Source organism: Callorhinchus milii, unplaced genomic scaffold (assembly GCF_018977255.1).
Source record: "Callorhinchus milii isolate IMCB2004 unplaced genomic scaffold, IMCB_Cmil_1.0 Scaffold9, whole genome shotgun sequence".
In the NCBI taxonomy this organism is placed as follows: domain Eukaryota; kingdom Metazoa; phylum Chordata; class Chondrichthyes; order Chimaeriformes; family Callorhinchidae; genus Callorhinchus; species Callorhinchus milii.
Window position 1 is genome coordinate 3,729,842 of NW_024704750.1, and position 24,252 is coordinate 3,754,093.

The 24,252-nt window shown below is 37.5% G+C and overlaps 1 protein-coding gene across 9 annotated transcripts; it reads right to left on the bottom strand.

Annotated features, from left to right (window-relative positions):
• Positions 1 to 756: 756 nt before the first annotated feature.
• ppm1aa (protein phosphatase, Mg2+/Mn2+ dependent, 1Aa) lies at positions 757 to 24,080 on the bottom strand. 9 transcript variants are annotated; one of them, XM_042337932.1, is made up of 7 exons: positions 23,999 to 24,080; positions 22,435 to 22,490; positions 17,517 to 18,374; positions 13,265 to 13,382; positions 7,803 to 7,914; positions 5,914 to 5,968; positions 757 to 5,348 (listed from the first exon to the last, which is right to left on the bottom strand). In XM_042337932.1, the coding sequence occupies exons 3-7, from the start codon at positions 18,351 to 18,353 to the stop codon at positions 5,319 to 5,321; spliced, it is 1,152 nt and encodes a 383-aa protein (XP_042193866.1). In that variant the 5' UTR covers positions 18,354 to 18,374; positions 22,435 to 22,490; positions 23,999 to 24,080; the 3' UTR covers positions 757 to 5,318. The 9 variants fall into 9 exon arrangements, with proteins under 9 accessions (XP_042193866.1, XP_042193864.1, XP_042193865.1 ...); XM_042337930.1 differs by lacking the exon at positions 23,999 to 24,080 and adding an exon at positions 23,780 to 23,808; XM_042337931.1 differs by lacking the exon at positions 23,999 to 24,080 and adding an exon at positions 23,776 to 23,804.
• Positions 24,081 to 24,252: the final 172 nt, after the last annotated feature.

Sequence of the window (24,252 nt, forward strand, 5' to 3'; positions counted from 1 at the left end):
CTAGTGTTGACAGATGCAGATTCAAAACAAAAACTGCAGCAAACTGGAGTCTTCATGCAGGTCACTCCCCAACCACTCGATGGTCATATGCACCTTTCACAGACCACGTGATACCTATCAATGTGGATGGCTCCTTCTCAAAGGATCATTATAATTTTTTTTACATTCAAGGAGCATTTGCATGTTGGTTTAGTTTAGATTCAGATGCAAAAAGAATAACCAATTGCTTAAGGCACATTCATTTTTGTCATGCCACGGATGAGTATAATTAAAAGTACATGTGCCTCCTACTGTTACTTCCCGTATGCGCTAGAATTCAAATTTAAATTTAAATCAGCATTGAATTTAATTCACCACTGATTAGTCCAGATACATACCCTTATGTGGAATATCTTGGCTACCACTCCAATTCCACAGTTGCCTCTAACAACTATCTTGGTTTGAATGCTGTTTCTCTGAGGGACCCTCTAATAATTCAGTTTTTCCTGTTTGGTGATGGAAAATGTTACATTGACAACCGTTATTGAAACCAAACTTACATTTTCAAACAACGAACCCCAGTTTCTTTAACCATGACAAAACATAAACTAGGTAAGCAAAAGGATCAACGTTGAGTTTTGAGAAAATAAGGCATAAAGCAAAATTATTCAAAGGGAAATTAGATAAGAAAAAGTCACTTGAAGTTAAAAAACAGTTCTAGAACGAAAGAAAATAGGAAGGAAAAAGAGATACAAACGGTTGAGCAGAAATCAGGAGTTTAATTAAAATTATATTTTAGATGTTTATTTAGGGTGTGTTATAGCAACAAAGCCAGACCTGACATTTGAGTCGTTTTATTACTGTGATGTTAGTGTTTCGTTCAGCATCAAAATGTGGGAGCTGAAAAGAAAACCTTACGACAGTTGTCTCATGGATCGGTTGGCAGTCCAAATGTTAAAAGCAGTCCATACAAATTGTAAATCATAACATTTCTCGTCAACTGACTTATATTGTTTTGAACTCAACTCTAGTAAATGAGCACATAAAAAATGTAATGCAATTGCCTGACATTTTAATTAATGGCACCGTTCTTCAAACCATAAATGTATTTCAAACGTTCATCCTCCAACACAATCTGCAAGCATAACAGTTCACAGGCATATGCAATTTGTTCAGTTGACTCCAAACAAATAGTACAATCTCACAGTTAGCAACTAAATTAACACATTATTTCCTTTGGAGTTGGGATCAGTACATAATACAAAATATACAATTAACAAGTCTTGTAAACACACGGTCTTAATCTGGACTTCCAATAGCAGTTTAATTGCTGTGAACAATAATTTAGCAAGTATTGTTACACAATCTACATGTCAATAAATGTGTTCTAGTGTGTGATAAACTGACAATAAAAAAAATTAAATTATTTTTCAATGATAATGCAACTGTTTCCTATGCTAAAGTAAACAGTCATCAAAATATTTTTTCCCATGCCTTTATCGTTGGATCCAGAATCAAAAAAAACATGTATAGAAAAAAAAAGTCAAGCGGTACATAAATGCTTCCTGATAATGGACAGAACGAACAAATAATATACCGACAGAGGATGAATATTTATGGCAATTCATGAGGCTTTCTTCAAAAGACAGGCACGGCAAGTTTTAGACTTAAGTCAAACAGATATAATCCCTTCTTTTACAATGTGCTGGGACAGACACTATCCTAGAAATGTAGTAAGGCAAACTGGTGTGATTACGGTTACATTTTTTGACAACACAATGTAAGCAACAGTAGGGTGGGAAAGTTCACTTGTTTGACATTTATTATACAACGGTAGGCAAACTCGACTGCCACTCATTTTGCCCAAAAGACAACAAAACACATCCGGCTTCAAAATGCATCTGCAGCAGTTTAAAACCCCCAAAGTAAAGGATGAGCAAAGTTCTGAATTGACAATCCCCTTTTTAAAAATCAGTAACCATTGATCTCCCCACCTCCCACCCAAAAAGAGACTCGATAACACGTTTAATAACACTTATGCAGAGAAATCAATTGATAATTCCACAGGTACGCAGACTAACCTTGAATGAAAAAAGTAGCACCGCAAAGCAATTTCAACCGATTTTCCAGGTAGCGAAAGCTTCTTAAAATGTTTTAGTTCAAAACATATTTTGTAGTTTAAATAATAAAATGAGGTGATGCAATACATAGCTCCACTTGTGTGTTGAACTCAACAAAGGTTATTAACTCAGCCTCAACTGTGCAAGAATTTATTAAATCACAGTTCTGGCTGCCAGTGACAATGTGATGCAAGTCAGATTTTAAAAAGGTTCAGATACTTAAAAAATACATTTCTTATTTTGATTTTAATCTATGAGAAATATTCTTTTCAAATTCTTTCAATTAGAAAATCCACCATAAATGAATAATGATCCTTTAAAGTTCCCCGACTTGTAAGCGGTTTTTTGTACTACAAGTAACACACATCAAGTACAGCAAAATTCACCCTTGGCTTAAAAACATATCGAGAAGTTCTATAACTATTGAGAAGTTCATATTTATAATTAAAAGTTGATAGATTGATCTCCTAGATTAATTTTGTAATTGTCTTTTTTTGTAAAGAAACAAAAAATTTAGACTGCAGTAATTTCACAAATGTCTCAGATGGGTCGGGAATCACTTTTACTACACTGGAACATTATCTGTGTATTACAGCATTTTAACTGAATCTCATTTCTTGATATACTCTCGTTCTAGTGGTAAAATGGAATCCAAAGGGCTAAGTTCAATGTTATAATGCTTAGTCTTGGCTAAACTCGCCACTGACTTCAGTTATGAGTAAACTTCGAGTAACTGAAAGGAAGGGAGGGGAAAAAGATTCCCAGATGTGTTCTCCTCAGAAGTACATTCTGATATAGATGTCTGCCAACAAGGCAACATAAACCACCCTTCCCTCCATACAAGAGAGGAAATGAATTTTGCTGATATGAGGAGAGGGTGAGGGTTAGGGGAGTGGTGGGGAATGGGGGCGAAGAATGGGAGCGAAGAGAGAAAGGGGCAGATTTAAAAAAGACGCTGTTTAGAAAAGAATGGTGTTCTAAAGATGCTAACAAATTTTTACATTTATACAAGATAAAATACTGTGAAGTGAAGCAACAGTATTTCAGGAAAAATGTGTTTATTGGTTTAGGGGAATAAAGATCAAGACACCGTATCAAATCCAAATATTCTGCTCATCCTTCATTGCAGTTAAGTTGAGAAATTTATGGTAAAATAAAACTGCCCTCCCTCCCAAATTGTCCGGTTGATCCCTTATGATCAGATAGCATTGCACCAAAAGTAGTTACCGATAGAATAAAGCACCCATTTTACAATCACTAGATTTCCATTTTGCTCAAGCTCTTTACGTCACTTTTACCATGGTGACTAAAGCAAACTCCTTACAATGGTGAAACTAAGATAAAATCCACTGTCAAAGTCTACAATTGGTAGATCAGAACATAAATACAGCTGGAAGCTCATTTGATACAGTCACTTTATATATTGAACTGTCTGTTCACAGTGGTATATGGAAACCTGATCCAGTGTCAAAACCAATTCCTTTCCATGTATTTAAGCCCATTGAACCTGCAGACCTACCACTAGACAATTTGTACCATCTAGCTGCAGGTCCTCAGGATAATATATTTTAAATAAAAACCTTCCCACCCTGAAATAGACCTCAGTAAATTTTTTGTTTACGACGGTTGGAAAATAGTTGCTGACAGATTCAGTACACTAAGAAATTATTCTGGTTTCCAAATATTTTAAATTACAAAGCATTAAATATAACCAGACATTTAAGTAATATTGGATGAAGTGGTCTGGCATATTGGGACTATTTTTGACACAAGGCTAGCCTAAGTTAACCCTGAAATGCATAATTTATCCTTTAACAAATTATTGCTATTATATAATGCCATGGATTGTCAAATATCAAATTAAGATGAATTAAAAAGGCATTGATGATGTGTAATAATCTTTCAGTCCTGGAGAATTAACTTATTGGTAGCATAATATGAGCCCTGTAATTGGCAAAATACACTACCTATATACAGTAGAAAGCGTAAATTAAAAGGTCTCATTCATAATAGGTAGCATACAAGTTTTTTTTTACTGAATAAATTTGTCATCAATGGAGAAAATACAGTTCTGGTGGTCCATTAGCATAGCAATAATGCTGACAGCTATACTTTGTGTTCACTGGATTGTGGCTTCAATGTACAGCCACAAATTAGCTTGTTAAGCTTGTTAAGTAGAATGTCTTTTTGACAGGGTAAGAGAAAAACTCCTGACTAAATTACCTTTGCCACTGGAGTTAGTACACATCCAGTCAATGAATAGTAGTAATAATAATAATCCTTGCATTTGATTTAGTGCCTTATCACGTCGTTGAGACGTCTCAATAGAACCAATGTCTGCCTCAAACAATATCTGTGATTCGGTATTCTCCCCTTACATAGATAGAAGGGCAGTTGGATGATGTTTACGGTTTGCAGGAAAAACAGAGTAAAATTTAAAGATCGGGAGGTGAAAAATGGTAAAGAAAATCTTGTGAAAAAATAGTAACTCGTTCTTGGTGTAAGATGACATAACACATCTCAAATAGATGTTTCAAACGCAGGCACATGGCATTATACAATAAACCACAGTAGTGTAAAGCCATCTTTTGATAAGGCTGTAGAAATATATAGGTTACAAGTCAAGTCTGATGCATGAATCTATTTGAAAGTGTAAGCATTCATTCAGCAAACTCAAAGCCTCAAATGAAAATGAAAACAATTACAACTGAATCATTTTTCCAACCATTCTTTTCTGAAATTGGGGAAACAACTTGAAAAGTACCTCAGTCAATTCATTTAAAAAAAAAGCAACAAAAAATTCTTTGGATAAGAGTTTTTTTTTCATTTGACAAATCAAATTGCTTAATGGTTGCTTCTGTGCCAAAAGAGGACATCAGGGTATTTGTTTTCCATACACTATGCTCATCTGAAGGTCAAGTTCCATTAAATGCAGGCAGAAAAAAAAACTAAACAAAATTGCACTTTTAAGTCAGCAAAATTAAAATCACACAAACAATGCCCAATTTGTAGTGGAAATGATTGCTCTTCTGTATTATTGAATGCTGTAAATAAATCGTGTCCTGGGTCAATCACCGCTGGTTACTGGATTTTGGTATTGTTTTCCTCACCCTGTTTCAATTCCCTTTGCAAAATCGAATCACGCTTTGCAGATTCATGATTCACGGATGATTTTTGATGTTCCTGGTCGTGGGTTTATGCAAATCTCCCAGTCGTCAGCTACCATACTTCATCTGAGGATGGATGATCCTTTACAAAGAAAACAAGTACAAACCCTTTAAAGTCTGGAGTTTCCAAAACTGCAGCAGTTTCCAGACAATCCAGACTGCAAAGAGTGAAGAGTCATAATAACCGACTGGTTTTAGAGTTTGCCATTTATTTAAACATCTATGGTACATTATCTATTCAAAGCAATTCCAAAGTAACCAAAGCCTTTCCTGCTAGCGGTGGATTCCCCCCCACCCCGCCCAATCGACTTACATTTTTATCATGCTACAACTTAAAATAAAGGAACCGGTAGACAACAATTTTTCTTTCAAATACATTTTGAGCTACAAATCGTCTAAATTCCATTTCAGAACTTCAAAGTATTAGTTTTGAGTATAACTCTTGAAATTGTGACAGCTCAATGAAACACCATGCTCGAGTTAGATCAACAGCTATTTTCTAGCCAAAACTATAACGGCTTCAGAAGACTTCATAAAGCTGAAGACATATATCAACTTATACGCTTACTTTGCGAATAGCATAATTTTCCAAATTCCATTGAAATCATTCATCTTAAAGTCAATTTATGTTACGAGTGGCTACTCACCGTATCAGTCCTATAGGGATTCAGTCGGCTGTAAACTGCTTCAATAACATTCCGTCTAAAAAAAAACACAAAGAAAAGCACGAGTTAACACTTCAGAAAGGATTACTCATGCCTCATGCTCCTGAGACGGTGTCAACTTAAAATAAGTACATTAGTAAATACATTTTTTCAAATATTATTAATAGATTATATCTTAAAACTAAGGCTTTTGAGCATCGTGAATCATCCATAACCNTTTTTTGACCTATCTCAGGCTTTAGATAAGAGTCAAAATGAAGGGAACCAGTGCTCTGTGTATGTTAGCAGCAATCCATTTTGAAAATATGGATTATTTCGCTATACAGAATCATGTGTTATCTTCAGTGAACTTGAGGTCCATTCGAGGATTCGAGTGCTAATTTCATATTGTTGAAATAGGGATGGTTTGTAGCAGTTTTATTGATATTTGAGATACTGTGAAGATTGAATGCCTCTATATTGAGACCCATTATTGGTAGGAAACGAAAACACCACAGTTAGAGGAACCGTACGTATTTTGGTTGCCTTTCTGTGGCAAACCACATTGACTTCACAATTTTATTTCAACGTTCATAAATTGCCACAGTAAATTAGTTCTCAATGGGGAACAAGTTACCTACCAATAGATGTTCCACAAACATTGACAAATGTCAAAATAATTTTCAGAGATGCTATCTTGCTTCTTAAACAGTATTCACAAAAGTAAGCATCACTGTGGGATGGGAGCTTTATTTTAGATGTTATTTTTTTAACAGATTACATCTTTGCCTCGTTTAAGAGTACTTTTGAATTTAATCCAGACCATTTTCACTCAAAAAGTTGGCATTGCAGTTTTACACTATTACACCTTTTGTGTGTAGTTAACACTTTGATTACCACTAAATTTAATACTGTTCATTTCACCTGCAGCATTACAGAAGACTTGAAAAGGTGTTCGAAGCTTGCTGAAGCATTTCAGTTCCTGCAAATGAGCAGAACCAGGAACATCCTGTATACACCAAGTTACACGTGTATGTTTCAATGAAAATGTAAGTTAAATTTTCAGCCTCAAGTAGATATCTTTACTGGGTATATGAATGAATACGAATATAATGTACTAAATGAAAAGCATGTCATAAGGAATGATCTCAAAACATTCAAACACATTATACTTCAAGGAATACTTTGGTACGTGTTTAACTCAAAATACTGACATATTAACTAATAATAATCTTTACACTTGATATAGGAGCATTTACATCAAGACGACGTCTCAAAGTGCTTCACAGTATTTATTGTAAGATGTAGTTATTTGCATTTCAGTTAATTTATTTATGCCGTAAATAATGATGAGTATGAAATAACAAATATTTATGTTTGTGGAGTCCTGTAGCTCAATGGTTAGAGCGCTCGCCTTGCAAGCGAGACACCTGGGTTCAATTCCAGGCAGAGGGCGAAACCCTGGGCAAGTTTCCTTACTCCACACACAGCCTAATAATAATCCCTCCAAAACCCAAAATAATAATAAATTGGGCATTTTCAATCCACCACTGTTTGTGGGACACTTCTGTGCGCAATTGGCTGCCACGTTTCACCCACAAATATACGGTCAATTCACTTTACAGTATATTCTGTGAAGCGCTTTGAGACGTTTAGAAGATGTGAAAAGCGCTATATCAAATGCAAGGATTATTATTATTATTAAGCCACTTTAGCCAGAACGAAAAGAACACTACAGTTTTAATTTTTCACATGAACTTTTCATCCCATATCCCTATACAATTAGTGATCAGCACTGAAAAATCTTTGCAGATTGGCAGCCCAAAGTTAAGTTCACCAAAGCAAACAGAATTTTAGTTATAAGGTCACAATTCCACACATTGTACACTCACTTGCTCGCCAGTTCACCTCCAGGTGGAAGGTTTGGGATGCTTTCCGAAGCCAACGTACGCATCACGTGGATTAGATCTGGTACTCCTTCAGCAACCTGCTGCTCAAAGATCTCTGAGGAATCAGAAGGACTTCCAGGTCAGTGGACTGAGCATATTAAAATCATATGTATATAAACCACACACACCAAAATTTGAATCACTCCAAAAACAAACACATTTGGCATTGTGAAATATCAATGTACTGTATCAAACACACTTGATGTAGTTCATTCTGAACTAACCATAAAGGCAATAGTCCTGTGACAACCATTAGATGGAATATTTGCAGAGTTCACTAGAGAGTACAACACTGGAACTCTGCTAACAGGACGTAATGGTTGAATTCAGATAGCATAATCATCTTAACACTTGAACAAACGGTGCATTTTTTAAAAAAAGTTTATTAGAATTAATCAGTTTTGCAATTAACAGCATAATCAATCAATGGGTCTGTTTCTCAATATTGACCAAAACTGCTAAAAAAAATGCAGTTGTTAAAACAAATGAATGAAGAGAAGCCTTATTGGTGGAAGCATATGTAACTGTTAACAGAACAGATTTATTAAACAAAAAATGTCAGCACTAATTAGGACTAGCTGTCAGAACAGTGTAGTGAAATACACTATCTGCTTCCTAAATTTTTAGGTCAAATAAAAAAAATCCAAAGATCTCAGAATTGATTCAGTAAATGTCTTTATTAGAATAACTTTTAACATATAACTTTATAAATATGTCTAACATATTATTCTACATCAGTAATAGTTTTATAATCCTACTTGTATAATTTACTATACAAAAATAAAAGATTTACAGCTACTTACTACTCATATATTTAAACCAGTACTAAACTACTCGATATTATGTATACTGTATTATCAGATGATAGTGACACTAGTGATTGTTTGCAAACATTAAGCAAGTGACATTACACTTCTGTCACAATCTATTTTCTCAAATATCTTCTTACAGTCTGATTTGACTGATGCTGTAGAGACAAGATGACAGTGTAGCGTGGTAGATTTATTACCTCATCTTTTCTTCTACAAAAAGTCAAACAAATTGCTAGTCACTGGACACATAAGCACATACAAGGGACACTAACGGCACTTGCACAGAATAAAATTTGAATACAACAGGTATAATTTGTGGGAAACTTATCACCACTTTATTGCCTCCCTATGTGCATTTCCAATGTTCCAATCCATATGGTCCCTTTATGTATTTCAAAATAGTTAAAGTGTCATTATAATAAAAATACCATCACCAATAATAAAGTACATTATATAATGCCATTGTTTGCAAAATCAGCATTTAAAATTCCTATTAATTCATCATTTATAAAGATTTGTGAAACATAAAATATACCTGCCCAGTGGGCAGGACAAAAGAGGGGAAAAAAATGCTAAAACAAAAATAAATTCTTATTAATGAAAAGCACCAAACACACAGATCTATGAGCACCAAATAAAAAGTGTGGTTGTACTAAAATGAGAAGCCTATAAAGTGAAGGCGTCTTAGTGGTATTGTCAGTTATATAAACGTACTGCATCATTTAGTGGCAAAATACAAGGTTTCTCACAAAAGAAATTCCCAAAGTTGGCCAAGGCATGAGAACAAACTCATAAGAACGCCAATAGCCAAATTACACTTCTCTGAAATGGCACTGTCAAAGGTCTGGTGTCAGGGGACAATTTGTAAATTTGACACTAGCAAGAGTTTATTTAAAGAAAAAAATATTTTGAGAGGCCTTCCTTCCACCATTACATGGTAGAAAATGAACGTTCAAAGATCCTTCCCAAGGCATTATATAAATAACAAGAATGAACCAGAAGGTGTGCATTATTCATTACACAATACACGTCTCTATTTGCACAATGATCCAGGCAGAGCTCACTGTGCATTATCCCTCAATAACGCACACATTTCTATTCATTAGTGCCTCACTGTGGTCTCAAGAGATTCACGTGTGCATTGTTCATGCATTGATCTATTATAAAGCTCAGTAGCTCTCAAGCACACAGTCCAAGCATGAAGCATTTAAACAGGATTGACATTCAGGTAAGCAAACGCACCTAAAGTATTTAAAGAAAAGGAATTGTAACAGTGGTCAATAGGAATGTAGCTAGTAAAATGCTCCAACAGAGGATTGTTGGACAAGCATTATAAAATTTAGCTTATATTTTAATACCATAATTTCACAAAAATAGCCCCCACCTCTACTTATTTAGAAGCAAAATTTAAACTGTTTAAATGAATATGAACTGTACACCGATAACCCACCATTAAAGCTGCGTGATATCAATCTACACCTTCTCGCCACATGTTCCTGATACATTTTTTCAGATGTACAGTCTTAAGGCATTTCTCATTAATACCCTGGCATTGTTTGAGGACACAACAAACTGAATGAAAATCTGTTTCAATCACTCCAGTTGATATCAGTAAAATAGTATCTGTCATCAAGGAAAATTCGGGGAACAAATTGAACATATATTCCCATCCAAACTGGTCTCATTACACCTGCAAATCTGTTCCAATTACAACAATGTTATAACCACATAATACCCAGAGGCATATTCTGTCCCATTTTCATTTACATTTTAGTTAAATATTGACAGAACTGTATAATGAGATTAATTCTTGAATTTGATATAGCATCTTATTTTGTTGAAATATTTCAAATATTTTAAAGGGCTTCACAGGATTTTACTGTAAAGTGCAGTAACTGTGCGCCTGTAAGCGATTACAGCAGCCAATTTGCACACTGTAATGTCCCATTAAGTTATGAAATGCATGTTGAATGATCATATTTATTCAGGGGTCGGGGGCGATTTGTCAGTCAGGATACTGAATACAAATCTGAACATTTCATGTTATTTCCTCACTCCCCCCACACCCCTTCCTTTGCCACAATCCCCAAGGCTGAGGCAAAAATTCTGTATAAATTCTGTATAAACTACACGTATATGCATGTGTGAGACTGCTCCAGAAATCCATCAGTACATATTCAACATAGATTACAATACATAGTATATAAAACTAAGTACTACTATAGAGGAATTAGAACTGACAAAACATGAACAGAAAATTGTATTTAAACAAACCCATACTTTGAACATTTTAATATAAAAAATGTCCCAGAAATATTTTCATGAAATTATGGCATTTCTTTACCACCACCTTTCGTATCATAAAACCAAATGCTTGGTAAACTGAATTCATTTTGCGTTCCGTTATTTGTAACCTATATATGTCAATAATAATGTAACTCTAAAAACAATAATCTAAGACTATTATCCTGGAGGATTAAAAATTCCAGCTCTTGTAAATAAAACACTCGTCAGTAAATTGAGGAAAAAGCTACAACCAGATTATAGTTGGGTTTAATGGCACACCTACTTTAAAAAAAACTGAATCAATCAGCATATGTAAACAATCAAATTTTAAGTCAATAATTTTGGCTAAATTACTCTGTATTTCCTTAGCTAGGTCTCAAATGTACAACCAAATGGCTAACAGCCAATGCGAGGTTTTCAATAATCTGATATTGAAACTAAGAATGAGTCATCTTTGGACAATAAATGCTGTTTATAATTATTGTGTCTAAATTCCTGGCTTCTGCTTTTAATAACTTTGAGCATTATGTAACTCTGGTTTTCCATGTCAGTTTTATTCATTACCTGAAGCTTTTTTAAAATGACAGATTGTATTGTACACAACATTCAAATATAATACAAACAAAGGAGAAATTTCAAGTAAGAAGCGATTCTTCTGGGTATAAAAATGTCAGTTAAAAGGGAGTTTTTGTCTCATTAAAACCAGCCAAGGCTTAGCAATACACTCATGTAAATATAGCCTGGCTTTGACTATTGCCTGATACCAAAATATTTCCTCTCAATTCTAGAAAAATTCATTTATCCACTTATTCATACAATCACTCTCAAGCTCCTTGCAAACGGAAAAATTCTGTTCACACTATAAGGAAACTGACAATTTTACAAGTAAAAATCGAAGTTCGGCACTAACTTCAACTTTACAGGTAAGGCAGCACAACATGTGGAATGGTTAAGAAGCAAATATTCATTGCGATCAAAGTATGAAACATTCTACTTTTGGATATATAACTAGATTTGTCATTTTTATAAATGAGCAAAACAAAGCATGATGCTCCCCAGCTATCTCTTTCACTGCCTTCGTAGTTCTCTGCATTATGATTTCATCCTGGAAGTTGTGGGCAGTCAAATGCTGTTCCAGATTAGTACTGCTCCAGATTTGTCTTTCGGACATGCATTCAAAAACAATATTTTCCTGTTAATTTTCCACACTCCACATAACCCCCATGCAAATACACCACTATTCAGCTAGTCAGTGGGCAACTAAGGTCAAATCACAGTTGAGGCTGGGATTTGAACCTAAGTCCTCTAAATAATAATCTATACTACTTAAACTACCAGGCTGGTTTCATCTTTTTTAAAAAAAAATCAATCAAGGTTTCTAAATACTAAGATTAAGTGACTTTGCAGTACTCTTGAACAACATTTGGCATTGTAGTTCTCCAAACATGGAGACGTAATGAACGAATCATCCCCAATAACTATTAAGTGTGGATAAACTAAATTACTTATTGTAATTTTTTTTCTTGCCTGGCTATGCAAATGTCAGAAACTGTACATAGTTCACCCAAGTTCTTGAGACCTGCAGCAATGCCACTAACGTCCTTTCAAAACTGGCAGAGTTGTGCCCAGGATGCCTTAGTGCATAATTTCCTGCTGTTGACAGGATGTTCTGCTGCAACCATGTGCAACACTAATATTAAATACAATATTATACAATTATATACAAAAAAAGCCACAATTCCATTTTTGGTTGGCAGAAGTAAAGCAGCAGTACTTCCAGGCACGTCTATTTTGTTGCTTCAGAACTAAGGCATCCTTCGAAAACCTGGGTTAAACGAATAGTAGTTCATGACACAAGCAGCAATGTTAAAATTGAACCCAAAACCTACAATGGCACTTAACCTTGCAACAAATTTACAGTTATTGGGGTTAGTTCTTCAATAAGTAAAAATATCCCTCTAAATTGAATGTCAAATGCTAACAAAATAACCCACCTCTGGCTACTCTACAAGATATGCATCTGAAGGCTTTAGTTTATGTAGCAGTTATCCCTCTAAGTTCAGATTTGTATTTAAGACGCAACAGAGAAAGTGGATTTAAGAGTGTCATTCTAAAAAGTCAAGCTGTACGAAAATTTATCAGGCAGTGGTGGACAGTACTATGAAGTACTAAGTTCATCACAGAGCAACAACAGATAGAGATCTACAGAATTTGGTTGCCTAGTTTATGTTAATGAACTTAGAGGGTTAACATGGTTTAATTTTAAGTTATTTTACTTAGCAGCTAGTGTTTTTTTAGATGCTCCACCTTCCACTTTGTTCTCCAAATATTTGTCCAGGTCAGCCTCTCTCTTCACCGCTTCAGGGGATACTTTTGGCGCATTTGGAAAGCAAATCAATATGACACTCATATTGTCTCGACTCCCCTGTTGGAGAAAAAAAAATGCATTAAGACGTCTACTGTTAAACTAGCAGTCGTTTCATTTCAGTATTCTTTTTAAAATGCTGTCTCCAAAATCTTAAATGTACCTTTAATTTATTCTGCTTTTTTTGATAGAATTAAAAAGTTATAAAGCATCTAAAAAGTTATATAAGACAGCAGTGCTGTGAAACCGAACACTTTCCCATTTGGGGCATGCAATGAAAACAACTTGCATTTACATAGCACCCTTCACGCGGGGTAGCATCCCGGAGAGCTTTAAGCAGCATCAAGCAATATCTTGTCATGGACAACACAAATAGGCACAGCATAAAACTCCCTGCATTTTGCCCTGAAAATGTGCCTCAGAAGACCACCCTTGCACCAATTACCATTTCCACATCCAGTGAACTACTTGTGAGCGACTCAACCAGTGCCCATCTAATGGTTTGTTTCTACTGTGAGCTTGTACTCATAAAATAGATTTGTTGGACGATAGGTTGCGAAAATCAGAATTCCTTCTGCCAGATTTGAAATCAGTGAAATCAGCATGACGCTTTAATGCTGTGGACGCAATCTTTTGTACAAATTCAGTAGACCATCTTGAATTCTGTGCAGCATTTTTTAAAAATATAAATAGAGCACCATAAGACCACGACAGATTTACTATCCAAATTTACTTAATTTAACTCGATTGAGTAGGTAAATCACATCTACCTTCGACTGAAGAGAAAGAGAAGCACAAAAGTCTGGATGAATTCACAGTATTCTAATTCATTTACAAACTACAGAATTCATATTAGTAAAGGAATGAATTTTAATGTATCTAATCTTCAAAAAAAATTAATTTACCACTCTATAGATACAAATGGATTTGTTGTATTACCGAATCCTGGAAATAGCCAACATAAAACTACTAGCCAAAACAACGTTCATTAGATAATTGATTAAACATTGAACAGGAACACTTTGAAGATTAAAAAAATGCCTGAAGGTACATTTTACGACAAAGCTAGTACTCGTGAGTGACACATTACGTGACAAGTGTAAAATCTTTGCCACTGCTCTTCAAATGATTAAAAATGACCGAACAAAATAAAACATGGACTTATATAGTGTAAGCCAATACCCAAGCCTTCATTCGACAAGGATCCAGACAGAATGAGCATAATTAAATATGATTCTGTAAGTATTCTTTTCAAAATTGGAATGTGTGCAATAAAAAATAAAGTGAAAAAAAGCGAAAAAAGTTTATGCTTGCTTTTAAATTTTCATTGACTAGCCCTGACTTTAAAGCAATTTCTTAATCACTGGTATACTGTGTTATGCACATGAAGGTTTAACTGGGACTGTTTAGTCTGGGAGTTTGTGTTTGAATGTAGCTTAGACTGATGAGATGACTTCTCCAAACTCTTCCTGGACCAGCACCAATAGCAATAAGCTTGGTCAGGTTCAATCCCATTATCACTAGGCCTAGCGACACAGCAGAAAACCAGCCACAACAATATACTAGACTGACAATTTTACTCAATGGGGCTTGAGTTATTGTTGGTGTAGGAAATGGATGATTTTAAATTGGAACAGTAAAGGTGCTCTTCTGAGTCTGGCATTAAGGTCAGATTGGTCTACAGCAGAATAGAATATTCCTCGTCCTGCTAGAGAACACCTTATCTCAATACCAATATAGTGAATTAAAGGTTTTCTACTCAACTGAAAACCCTTATTTCACTGAGCCAGTTTTTAAAAAAACTGCATTGCATGATGTTGTCACTAATTAAACCAACTGCCTTTCCATCCCGAATCTCAACATCCCTCAATCCCTCACTCTGTCACCTGCTATATTGCTGCTCCAATGCCCAAATGATGAATTATATCGTAGAACTGCATGTTACATTGGGCAAGGCATTGTCACATCTCAAGTGATTTCCAAAAAAAGCACCAAGACGCCTTCTGCTGTCAACAAAGTTGTCATCAGGCACAATAAGTGCATCAACTGTAGAAAGACCACACATCACCAGATATGCTTAATGCTCCAGACTCCGCTCCCCGGGCTACATGATCCGACACATGCCACTGCACAATCCCATTATCAGTGCTGCTAAATGTTAGTCAGTTTCATAACAGTGGACACAGAGCTTACCCTTACAGCTCAGCGATAAGGGAAACAGATTTATAACCTATGGTGATTACACAGCAGTTTCACTCTCGCTGAGGAATATGGGTAAACTCCACTTCCACTAGCATGAAATCCACTCTCAACCTGTAGAGGTAGTGGAGAGAAATACTGTAATTAGATTATATGGTCAAGACAAACGGAATTAAATAAAATAAGCCGCCAATCAATAGTTTGAGCGCGGTGAGGGATGAAAGTGAAAAAACGAAGAAACAACTAAATATTCAAATGGAAAAAGGTACAAACAAAGCAAGAAATTTAAAAGGCGGGAAAAGATAGTAGCTGGGAAATAAACTAGATAAATATTTTAAAAATATAAATTAATTCTTAAAGGTTGGTATACAGGCTAATGTTCATGTAGTGATATGGTCACGGTTACACTTCACCAAATTCCAAACCTGGTCAGTATCTCATCCCTAAAGATTTTTTTGAAATGAAAGTATGGAACAAAATTATATTTTAGTTTACATTTGTTAGAATTCTTAACTGACATTAAAGGGCAAAGAACAACAACAACTTATACAGCTTTATATATCTCCTTTCGTGTCAGGAGGACATCCCATGACCCTGGACAATGAGGGGTTTGCACCCAAGCTGGAGGTTGGGATCGGAGAGAGCTGGAGGGCGAGGAGGTTGGAAGGAAGAGGGAGGGAGACTGCATTCTGTTCAAAATATTGTACCCCCCAATTTATGATAATGATGGTCAATTTTCTTACCAGCATGGAGACCTCTAGTGAGGTCTCCCTCCTTGCTATGCTGCTCCGGTGAGATCAACAACAGGGAATATTCCTGTACTTCCAGGAGGGGCTCCATAGGAAACAGCAACTCTATATAACGTCAAGCCAACTTCAAACAGGAATACAGATTCCCCAGCCTACAGCAATTTCCTAGTTTCGCCCAGCTCCTGCATGCACGGGAACTCTCTCTACATTGGCAACATCACCAGAGCAGCCCAGCAGGGAGGGAGGCCATGTTCGTTGTTCTCACACATTTGAGAAAATTAACCTTTTTTTAAAAAATAAATGAAAAGATGCAACAAAATTCTCTTGAATATATTATTTTACTATAAAACCAAGAAGAACTTTGAAGAAAATATGCCTGAGACCCTCCCTTGAGTCTTTTCAATTCCAAAATAAAGAAAGCAGAACCTGTGGATAATGTGTGTTGATCAGCCAAACCCCCGTTTTTTAAATAAACTGAAAATGAGCTTCACAAACTTTGGCATAATCACAGCAACTGTTGTATAGGGGTAACTTTATAATTCAAAACATGACCCACAATCAGTGACATTACATACGTATTGCAGATTTTCATTTTACAGGGTGACCAAATGTCATGATATCATTAAAATGTTTAATAAGTCTTAAAGAAAAGATGATATTTTTGTTGTTTTTAAAGATAATAGGGTAGTTTCCACGACTTTTTGGTCACCCTGTACCATAGGCTACTTGACGTCAGAATTTGCTGATAGTGCTCAGTAAGCAAATACTGTGACTCATCTTCTAATTTGCTTTCCTCCCTCCCTGCAGAGAAGCTCCTTGCCTCCTTTCAATATCTCCCCATCACGTGATCACACACCCACACTAACACTCCATAATTATACACTGTGTCACAGGATTAACCAGATCTTCTATGCCTTGATGTCAAGATCATACTGAAGGTTGTTGTACAAGAACAATTGTGCATTTATTTTTGTAAAAAGTCAATTTCAGACTAATAAATCAATGAGGTGTCATGAAGAGAACGCTTAACGACAATAAGTATATATCAGAGTGCACAGTATCAATACTTGCAGGGAGCAACACAATCGTGTCTAATATATCAAGCTATTCACGTTGGAAGGTGGAATTCAGGAACACAGACTAAATTTAGTCGGCATAAATGGTTTTTGAAGGTTATTTTCACCAAAATATTAAAAAAAAATCAAAGGAAGGAAGACTGAAATGAACAAAAACAAACTCTATATACCTTGTATAAGCACGTATCGACAATCTGGTTACAAACTTTCTCAAGGTCGTCAGTGACTTCTAGCCTGGATTTGACAAAATCGCAGATCTCTTCGTTCGCCATGACATCCCAGATACCATCACATGCTAGGATTATGAACTGGTCTTCGTCTGTTCTCTCGATTGCATAAACCTCAGGCTCTGGTGAGACTAGTTGCTCCGTTGGACCCTTTCCGTGCACGCACTTGTAATCGAAGTCTCCAAGAGCCCTTGACACAGCAAGGGAACCATTGACGCGCTGAATCATCACTGAACCACCAGCATTCTGGATGCGCTCTTTCTCCAGTGGATTGTTTGGTTTGTGATCTTGTGTGAAGAAATGAACCTGCCCACTCCTGCACAACAAGCCTCGAGAGTCTCCACAGTTGATGAAGTAAGTGTGCTTGGGTGAAACCATGACGCCGACTGCAGTTGATCCACTTCTGTCTGATCCATGCTTCTTCTCAGAGATTGTTCGCATGTGCTCATCTATCTCCAGGAAACCTGTTCGGATTCCAATTTTTACATCTTCTGTGGTGGGTTCAGCTACAGCCCCAGGGACTCTGAAATCCTGATTGTTGGTGATGTGATCTAACAAATGCTCGCAGCAATATCTGGCAACTTGGGATCCCGCATGTCCGTCATAGACTGCAAAAAAGGACCAAGATTCAAGTCCATGGGGTAGGCCAATGACTGATGTATGCGCATCCTCCATTTCAATTCGCCATCCCTGCATGCTGCTCAGCGCGTATCGCAAACCATTCCCCTCGCCATGGGCGTTATGTTTTTCCATCTTTGGCTTGTCCAGAAATGCTCCCATTTTCCCCCAATGTGCTCAGCACTGCAGAAAAGGAAAACAAAACAATTACAATAATCAGAAGAGTCGCACTTGGTTATCTGCTATAAATAGTAATTAATATAACTCCTGGTGTGACCACAAACAAACAATCTGTCAAACAAAAAGAATTGAGAAGACTTTTCAGGAAACTTCGAGTGAGCTCGTGCTGGAGTTACCCAGCACGTGGTGGCATTTTGAATGTCGATGGGCCAAACACAAACAGCTGCACGTTCTCACCCATCTGCAGCCTGACCCACTTTTACAGGCAGTGCCTGGTACAGTGACAAGACACAATAAGCTCATTATTCTATCTCTCACTCCAATCTGACCCTGAGACAGGGCACAAGGAGGCATGCTCAGGGATACACTAAATTATTAAAAAGGCATATCCTAATCATGGTTACTTGCACGTACGTGTTCACCGCTCCCATTGAGGGCAAGTAAAATGGATCCCTTAAAAATGATTCATGACTGACTGAAACTCCTAAAGAGGAGCTATATTCTGGAACAGAATTTCTAATAATGAAGAACATCTAGAAAAGTTCAGATTTCCACGTCAATTGTGCAATCAAAGATTTGAGTCCGAATAGTGACTAGGGTAGAATCCATTTTGTTAAGGTTGGAAAATTCCTGGAAGCAGACCGTCATTTCAAGCATCTCATCTGCACCAAGGTGAATGTAAAGAACTGAGCCTGCTGTGTCAAATCATGAACTGCTAATACGGATTGTGATGAAATATTTTCATGACTAATAAGTTCACAAATAAAATATGGTGCTGTGTCACTTAATATCACTTAATTTAATGGATTGAATGGCTTATGGCAATCTAACAGATACGTTTTTTGGCTAACTAATTTTATGACTAACATAAAAACAAATATTATTATTAAATAAGTTTGCCTCTGGAAGGTTTGTTATGGAACATTTGTATGTTATGCCACATTTGTATGGAAGTCAGGAACCCATATTGAGAGGTGCAAAGATCCAATAACCTACTTATTATATGGAATAAATAAACTGCCCTATCAATCAACTACATGAGCTTTGACCATAGTGACATTATTGCTCACCTTGGAATGCCAATACCAACTGAATATTAAGCCTTTGGCACAGTCTAGAATACTGAATATTATTCAACTGTAGCTCAAATCACCAAGTGCCATGATTTACTTTCAAATATGGTCTTAATGCTTCTGAATTTATTTATACATAGCAACACATCCTTCAACAACATGCCTGTCAACAAATTCATATCTAGGTTATTGGTCTTAGCACAAGTTCATATTTAATCGGATAATGTAACTCTTAATCTTACATTATTAGGTGCTAAATACTTAAAAAGACTAAGTGAATTTGAAGGCAATTTAACACCAGTTTTAAATTTTATAAAAGTTCAAAATATTCTAGCTTTCTACTTAACTGAAATTCCTTTAAAAAATTTGAAATACTGTAAAATTGTGTTAGAAAATTGCTTGCAAACTATTTGAATGCCCTACAGTAGTACTCTTAATAATTTAATTTCTTGCACTGAATCAAGAGATATATGAAGACAGACTCAGTCTCAGAAGCAAGAATGATGACAAGGAACTGCATGTCCAGTGATCTACATATCCAACTGTTCCAGAGACACAGACTGACTGACAGGTTTCATTATTCTACACTATTACCGGAAAATCTTTCAATTAACATACTGGGTGGTAATTCTTCAAATTAAAGTGTTCCCAAAACAGACTGCTGCTTAACTCAGGATAAGTGTCTGCATTACCAACCAAAGCTCATTCAATTATTTTTCTTTTAAACACATTACATTTTGGTTTATGGAACTAAAGTTAATTGATCTAAAGCAACTTTGATATTCACAATTTTCATAAACTCACAATGAAAGAAAGGAAAAGTATGACATCAACGTTAACAGATAGACTGAAAAACAGACACCTTGCATTATATTATGAACAGAGTATTTGGCTGGAATAAGCAGTGGATGATTTCATTCCATTAATCATATAGTGTAATTATTATATTCCAAAAGTAGAAACAAAATTGCACCATTCTGAAATGAATACAGGTTCAGTCACATTAAATGTAATTTGCTATATTCATAAAAGATTCTGACTGCAAGAGACACTTGAATGAATACTGTACAATAATGCACATGGGTTTAAAAAAAAAGCTGAGCTGAAACATTGGGGTTAGTCCATCATTTTAAAGTAGATTTACAATTTTTTTTAAAAAAGAGCACCCACCTAACCACTGAAACCGAAACAAGCATTGGGGGGAAAACTAAAATTTCTTATTCACCTCTAAGAAAAGTACTTCTGGTCAATTTTTAAAAAAATCTATAACAAAAATAACCCTTGCATTTGATATAGCGCTCTATCACAAACAATGGAACATCTCAGAGTGCTTCACAACAGCATTTTTTTTTGTAAAATGTAGTGACTGCGCATTTGTAGGCTAACGTGACAGCCAATTTGTACGCAGAATGTCCGACAAATAGCCAGGAGATGAATGGCCAATAACCTGGAGAATTGCTGGCCAGGACAAAGAAAAGCTCCCATCTCCTTTCAAACACAGTAGCGTTGTTGTGGGTTCTTCAAAGCAATCTGATCAGGCAGATTGCATCTTGGTTTAAAGTCAGCACCGCCAACAATCCAACGTTGCATTGGAGCGGCAGCTTAGATCAGACCCAAACGCAAGATTTTACAATCCCCATCACATGAAATAATTTGATAGTGGCAGTGCATGGAAGTTAAACATAATTTGAAACACACTTCAATCAGTTGCTAGATGGTAGGTTTTTGAGATCTCCACAACTGAACAGATATAAATATTTATTTCGACTCTATCCTCATTTCTCTTTACACCCATCTTGTTTTATTTCATTGCAATGACATCTCTATTGCCTTGCTACGCCAGAATTGTTTTGTTGGTAATTTTTGGTCGTACCAGAATCTGAAACGTTTAACATCAAGTAATAATCTGTAAACTCACTGCTGCTCTTCATCGCTGACTGTTTCAAGCATAGTCCCTGACTTTCTTGTTTAAAAGACAATCTTATTAGTTTTCATAATCCCATTGAAGAGTATACACTGTACATACTGTTTAATATACAGCACAGTCAAAAGTGAAAGCACTTTTTGGAAGGAACGATCCCAAATGTTTAGAGTATAAACATCAAAGAATTTTTATATTCGTTTGTGGAGCTTAAAAGTTTAGTGTTTTGTGACAAATGTGAATAGAATAAAGCACTGTCGGGATTTTGTTCATTGGAGGTAAAAACACACAAACACACACAATATCTCCTTTCTGTAACAAAGCCTGGGCAAAGGAAGCAGCAGCTATCATAGACATTAATCTAAGTAAACATACACATACACTCTCTCTCTCTCCTCCCCCCCCCACACACACACACACCCTCTCTCTCTCTCTTCTCTCCTCCCCACACTCTCTCTCTCATTTTCTCTCTATCCTCCCCACATAGTCTCTCTCTCCTCCCCACACACACTCTTTCCTCTCTCTATCCCCCCCACATTCTCTCTCTCTTTTCTCTCTATCGCCCCCCCCCCACACTCTCTCTCTCTTTTCTTTCTATCCCCCATACACTCTCTCTCTCTTTTCTCTCTATCCCCACCGCACACACTCTCTCTCTCTCTTTTCTCTCTATACCCCCCCACACACTCTCTCTCTCTCTTTTCTCTCTATCCCCCCCACACTCTCTCTCTCTCTTTTCTTTCTATCCCCCATACACTCTCTCTCTTTTCTCTCTATGCCCCCCCACTCTCTCTCTCCCCCCCACCCCACACACTCTCTCTTTTCTCTCTATCCCCCCCCCACACTCTCTCTCTCTCTCTTTTCTTTCTATCCCCCACACACTCTCTCTCTCTTTCTCTCTATCCCCCCCCACACACACACTCTCTCTCTCTTTTCTCTCTATCCCCCCCCACACTCTCTCTCTCTCTTTTCTTTCTATCCCCCACACACTCTCTCTCTCTTTCTCTCTATCCCCCCCCCCACACTCTCTCTCTCTTCTCTTCCCTCCCCACACACACTCACACAAACTAACCTTTTCACAATTTTAAACACGCAAGGACTGTGCACGAGAGGGAAATCAACAGAAACCTTTGAAGACAAAATACATACATAACATGTATATATTATATAATATATATTTAAATATATATGAAGGGTTCTGGGGACCCTGGAGAGAGAGAGAGAGAGAGAGAGAGAAAGATGCAGAGAGAGAGAGAGAGTCAGAGATAGATGGAGAGAGATACAGATAAAGAGACAAAGATAGAGAGAGAGAGAGATAGAGACAGATAGAGAGAGAGACCAGATAAAGAGATAGAGACAAATAGAGAGAGAGACAAGATAAAGAGACAGAGAGACAAAGATAGACACAGAGATAAATAGAGAGAGAGAGAGATAACAGAGAGATAGAGAGAGAGAAGAGATAGATAATAGAGAGACAGAGAAAGAGAGAGATAGAGAGACAGAGATTGATAGAGAGAGATAATAGAGAGAGGGATAGAGACAGAGAGGGATAGAGATAGAGAGAGATAATAAAGAGAGGGATAGAGATAGAGAGGGAGAGACAGAGAGAGATAATAGAGAGAGGGATAGAGGTAGAGAGGGAGAGACAGAGAGAGATAGAGATAATAGAGAGAGGGATAGAGGTAGAGAGGGAGAGACAGAGAGAGATAGAGATAATAGAGAGAGGGATAGAGATAGAGAGGGAGAGACAGAGAGAGATAGAGATAATAGAGAGAGGGATAGAGATAGAGAGGGAGAGACAGAGAGAGATAGAGATAATAGAGAGAGGGATAGAGATAGAGAGGGATAGAGATAGAGAGAGATAATAAAGAGAGGGATAGAGATAGAGAGGGAGAGACAGAGAGAGATAATAGAGAGAGGGATAGAGATAGAGAGGGAGAGACAGAGAGAGATAGAGATAATCGAGAGAGGGGTAGAGAGAGGGAGCACCGGCCTCTGATGTCCCGGTGAGGGCGAGTCCTGATGAAGGCCTCGGCTCAGCTCGGCCCGAGTTTCAGGTCTGAGGCCTAGAGTCTGACATGGCGCCCTCTCACGGCCCTGTGCTCTCTCTCTCTCTCTCTCACACACACTCTCTCCCTCCCTCCCTCTATTTCCACCTTCTCCTCCTCCTCCTCCCTCTCTCTCTCTCTCTCTCTCTCTCGCTTCCTCCCTTCTCTTTCGGCCTCTCTCCTCTCGACCAACTCAACACACCGACCCCCCGGACCCCCCCACCCCACCCCCCGCGGTCTCTTCACACAGAGAGATGGACAGAAAGAGAGAGACAGAGAGAAAAAGAAAGAGAGAGAGAGCGAGAGAAAGAAAGAAAGAGGACACTCACCGAGAACCCCACACACACACACACACACACACTCACTCACACACACGGCGGCCGCGTCTCCTCTCTCTCTCTCTCTCTCTCCTTCGTCTTCGTGTTGTTGTTCTCTCTCTCTCTCTCTCTCCTTCTTCCCTCTCTCTCTCTCTCTCCCCCCCTCCCCGTCCCCCCTCCCTCCTTTTTTTTCCCTCTCACACTCTCTCTCTCTCTCTCACTCTCTATCACTCTCTCTCTCCCCCACTCTCTCCCTCTCTCTCTCCCTCACAGTGGACGCCCCCTCCCAGCGGCAGTGGGACCGGACTCGGTGTGGGCCACAGGGCGGAGAGACATCACCCGCGGCGGCGGCGGCGGCGTCGGGCGGGGAGACAAGAGCCCTCCCGCGGGGGGGAGGGGAGGGGGGGAGGAGGGGAGAGGCCGCCACCGACACCACCACCAGCGCCTGCGCTCAGCACCGCCCGGATACCACCCCTCACCCACCCACCGACTCACTGACTCACTGACTGACACCTCTTTATTTTC

Bases quoted from the DNA above. Each gene is read 5' to 3' on its own strand.
- ppm1aa (XM_042337932.1), bottom strand. From the start codon at position 18,353: ATGGGAGCATTTCTGGACAAGCCAAAGATGGAAAAACATAACGCCCAT. The intron at 7,915-13,264 runs GTGGAGCATCTA...CTGATTCCTCAG, and splicing joins TTTGGAGAACAAAGTGGAAG to AGATCTTTGAGCAGCAGGTT. The intron at 5,969-7,802 runs GTGAGTGTACAA...GTTTTTTTTTAG, and splicing joins GGAGGTGAACTGGCGAGCAA to ACGGAATGTTATTGAAGCAG.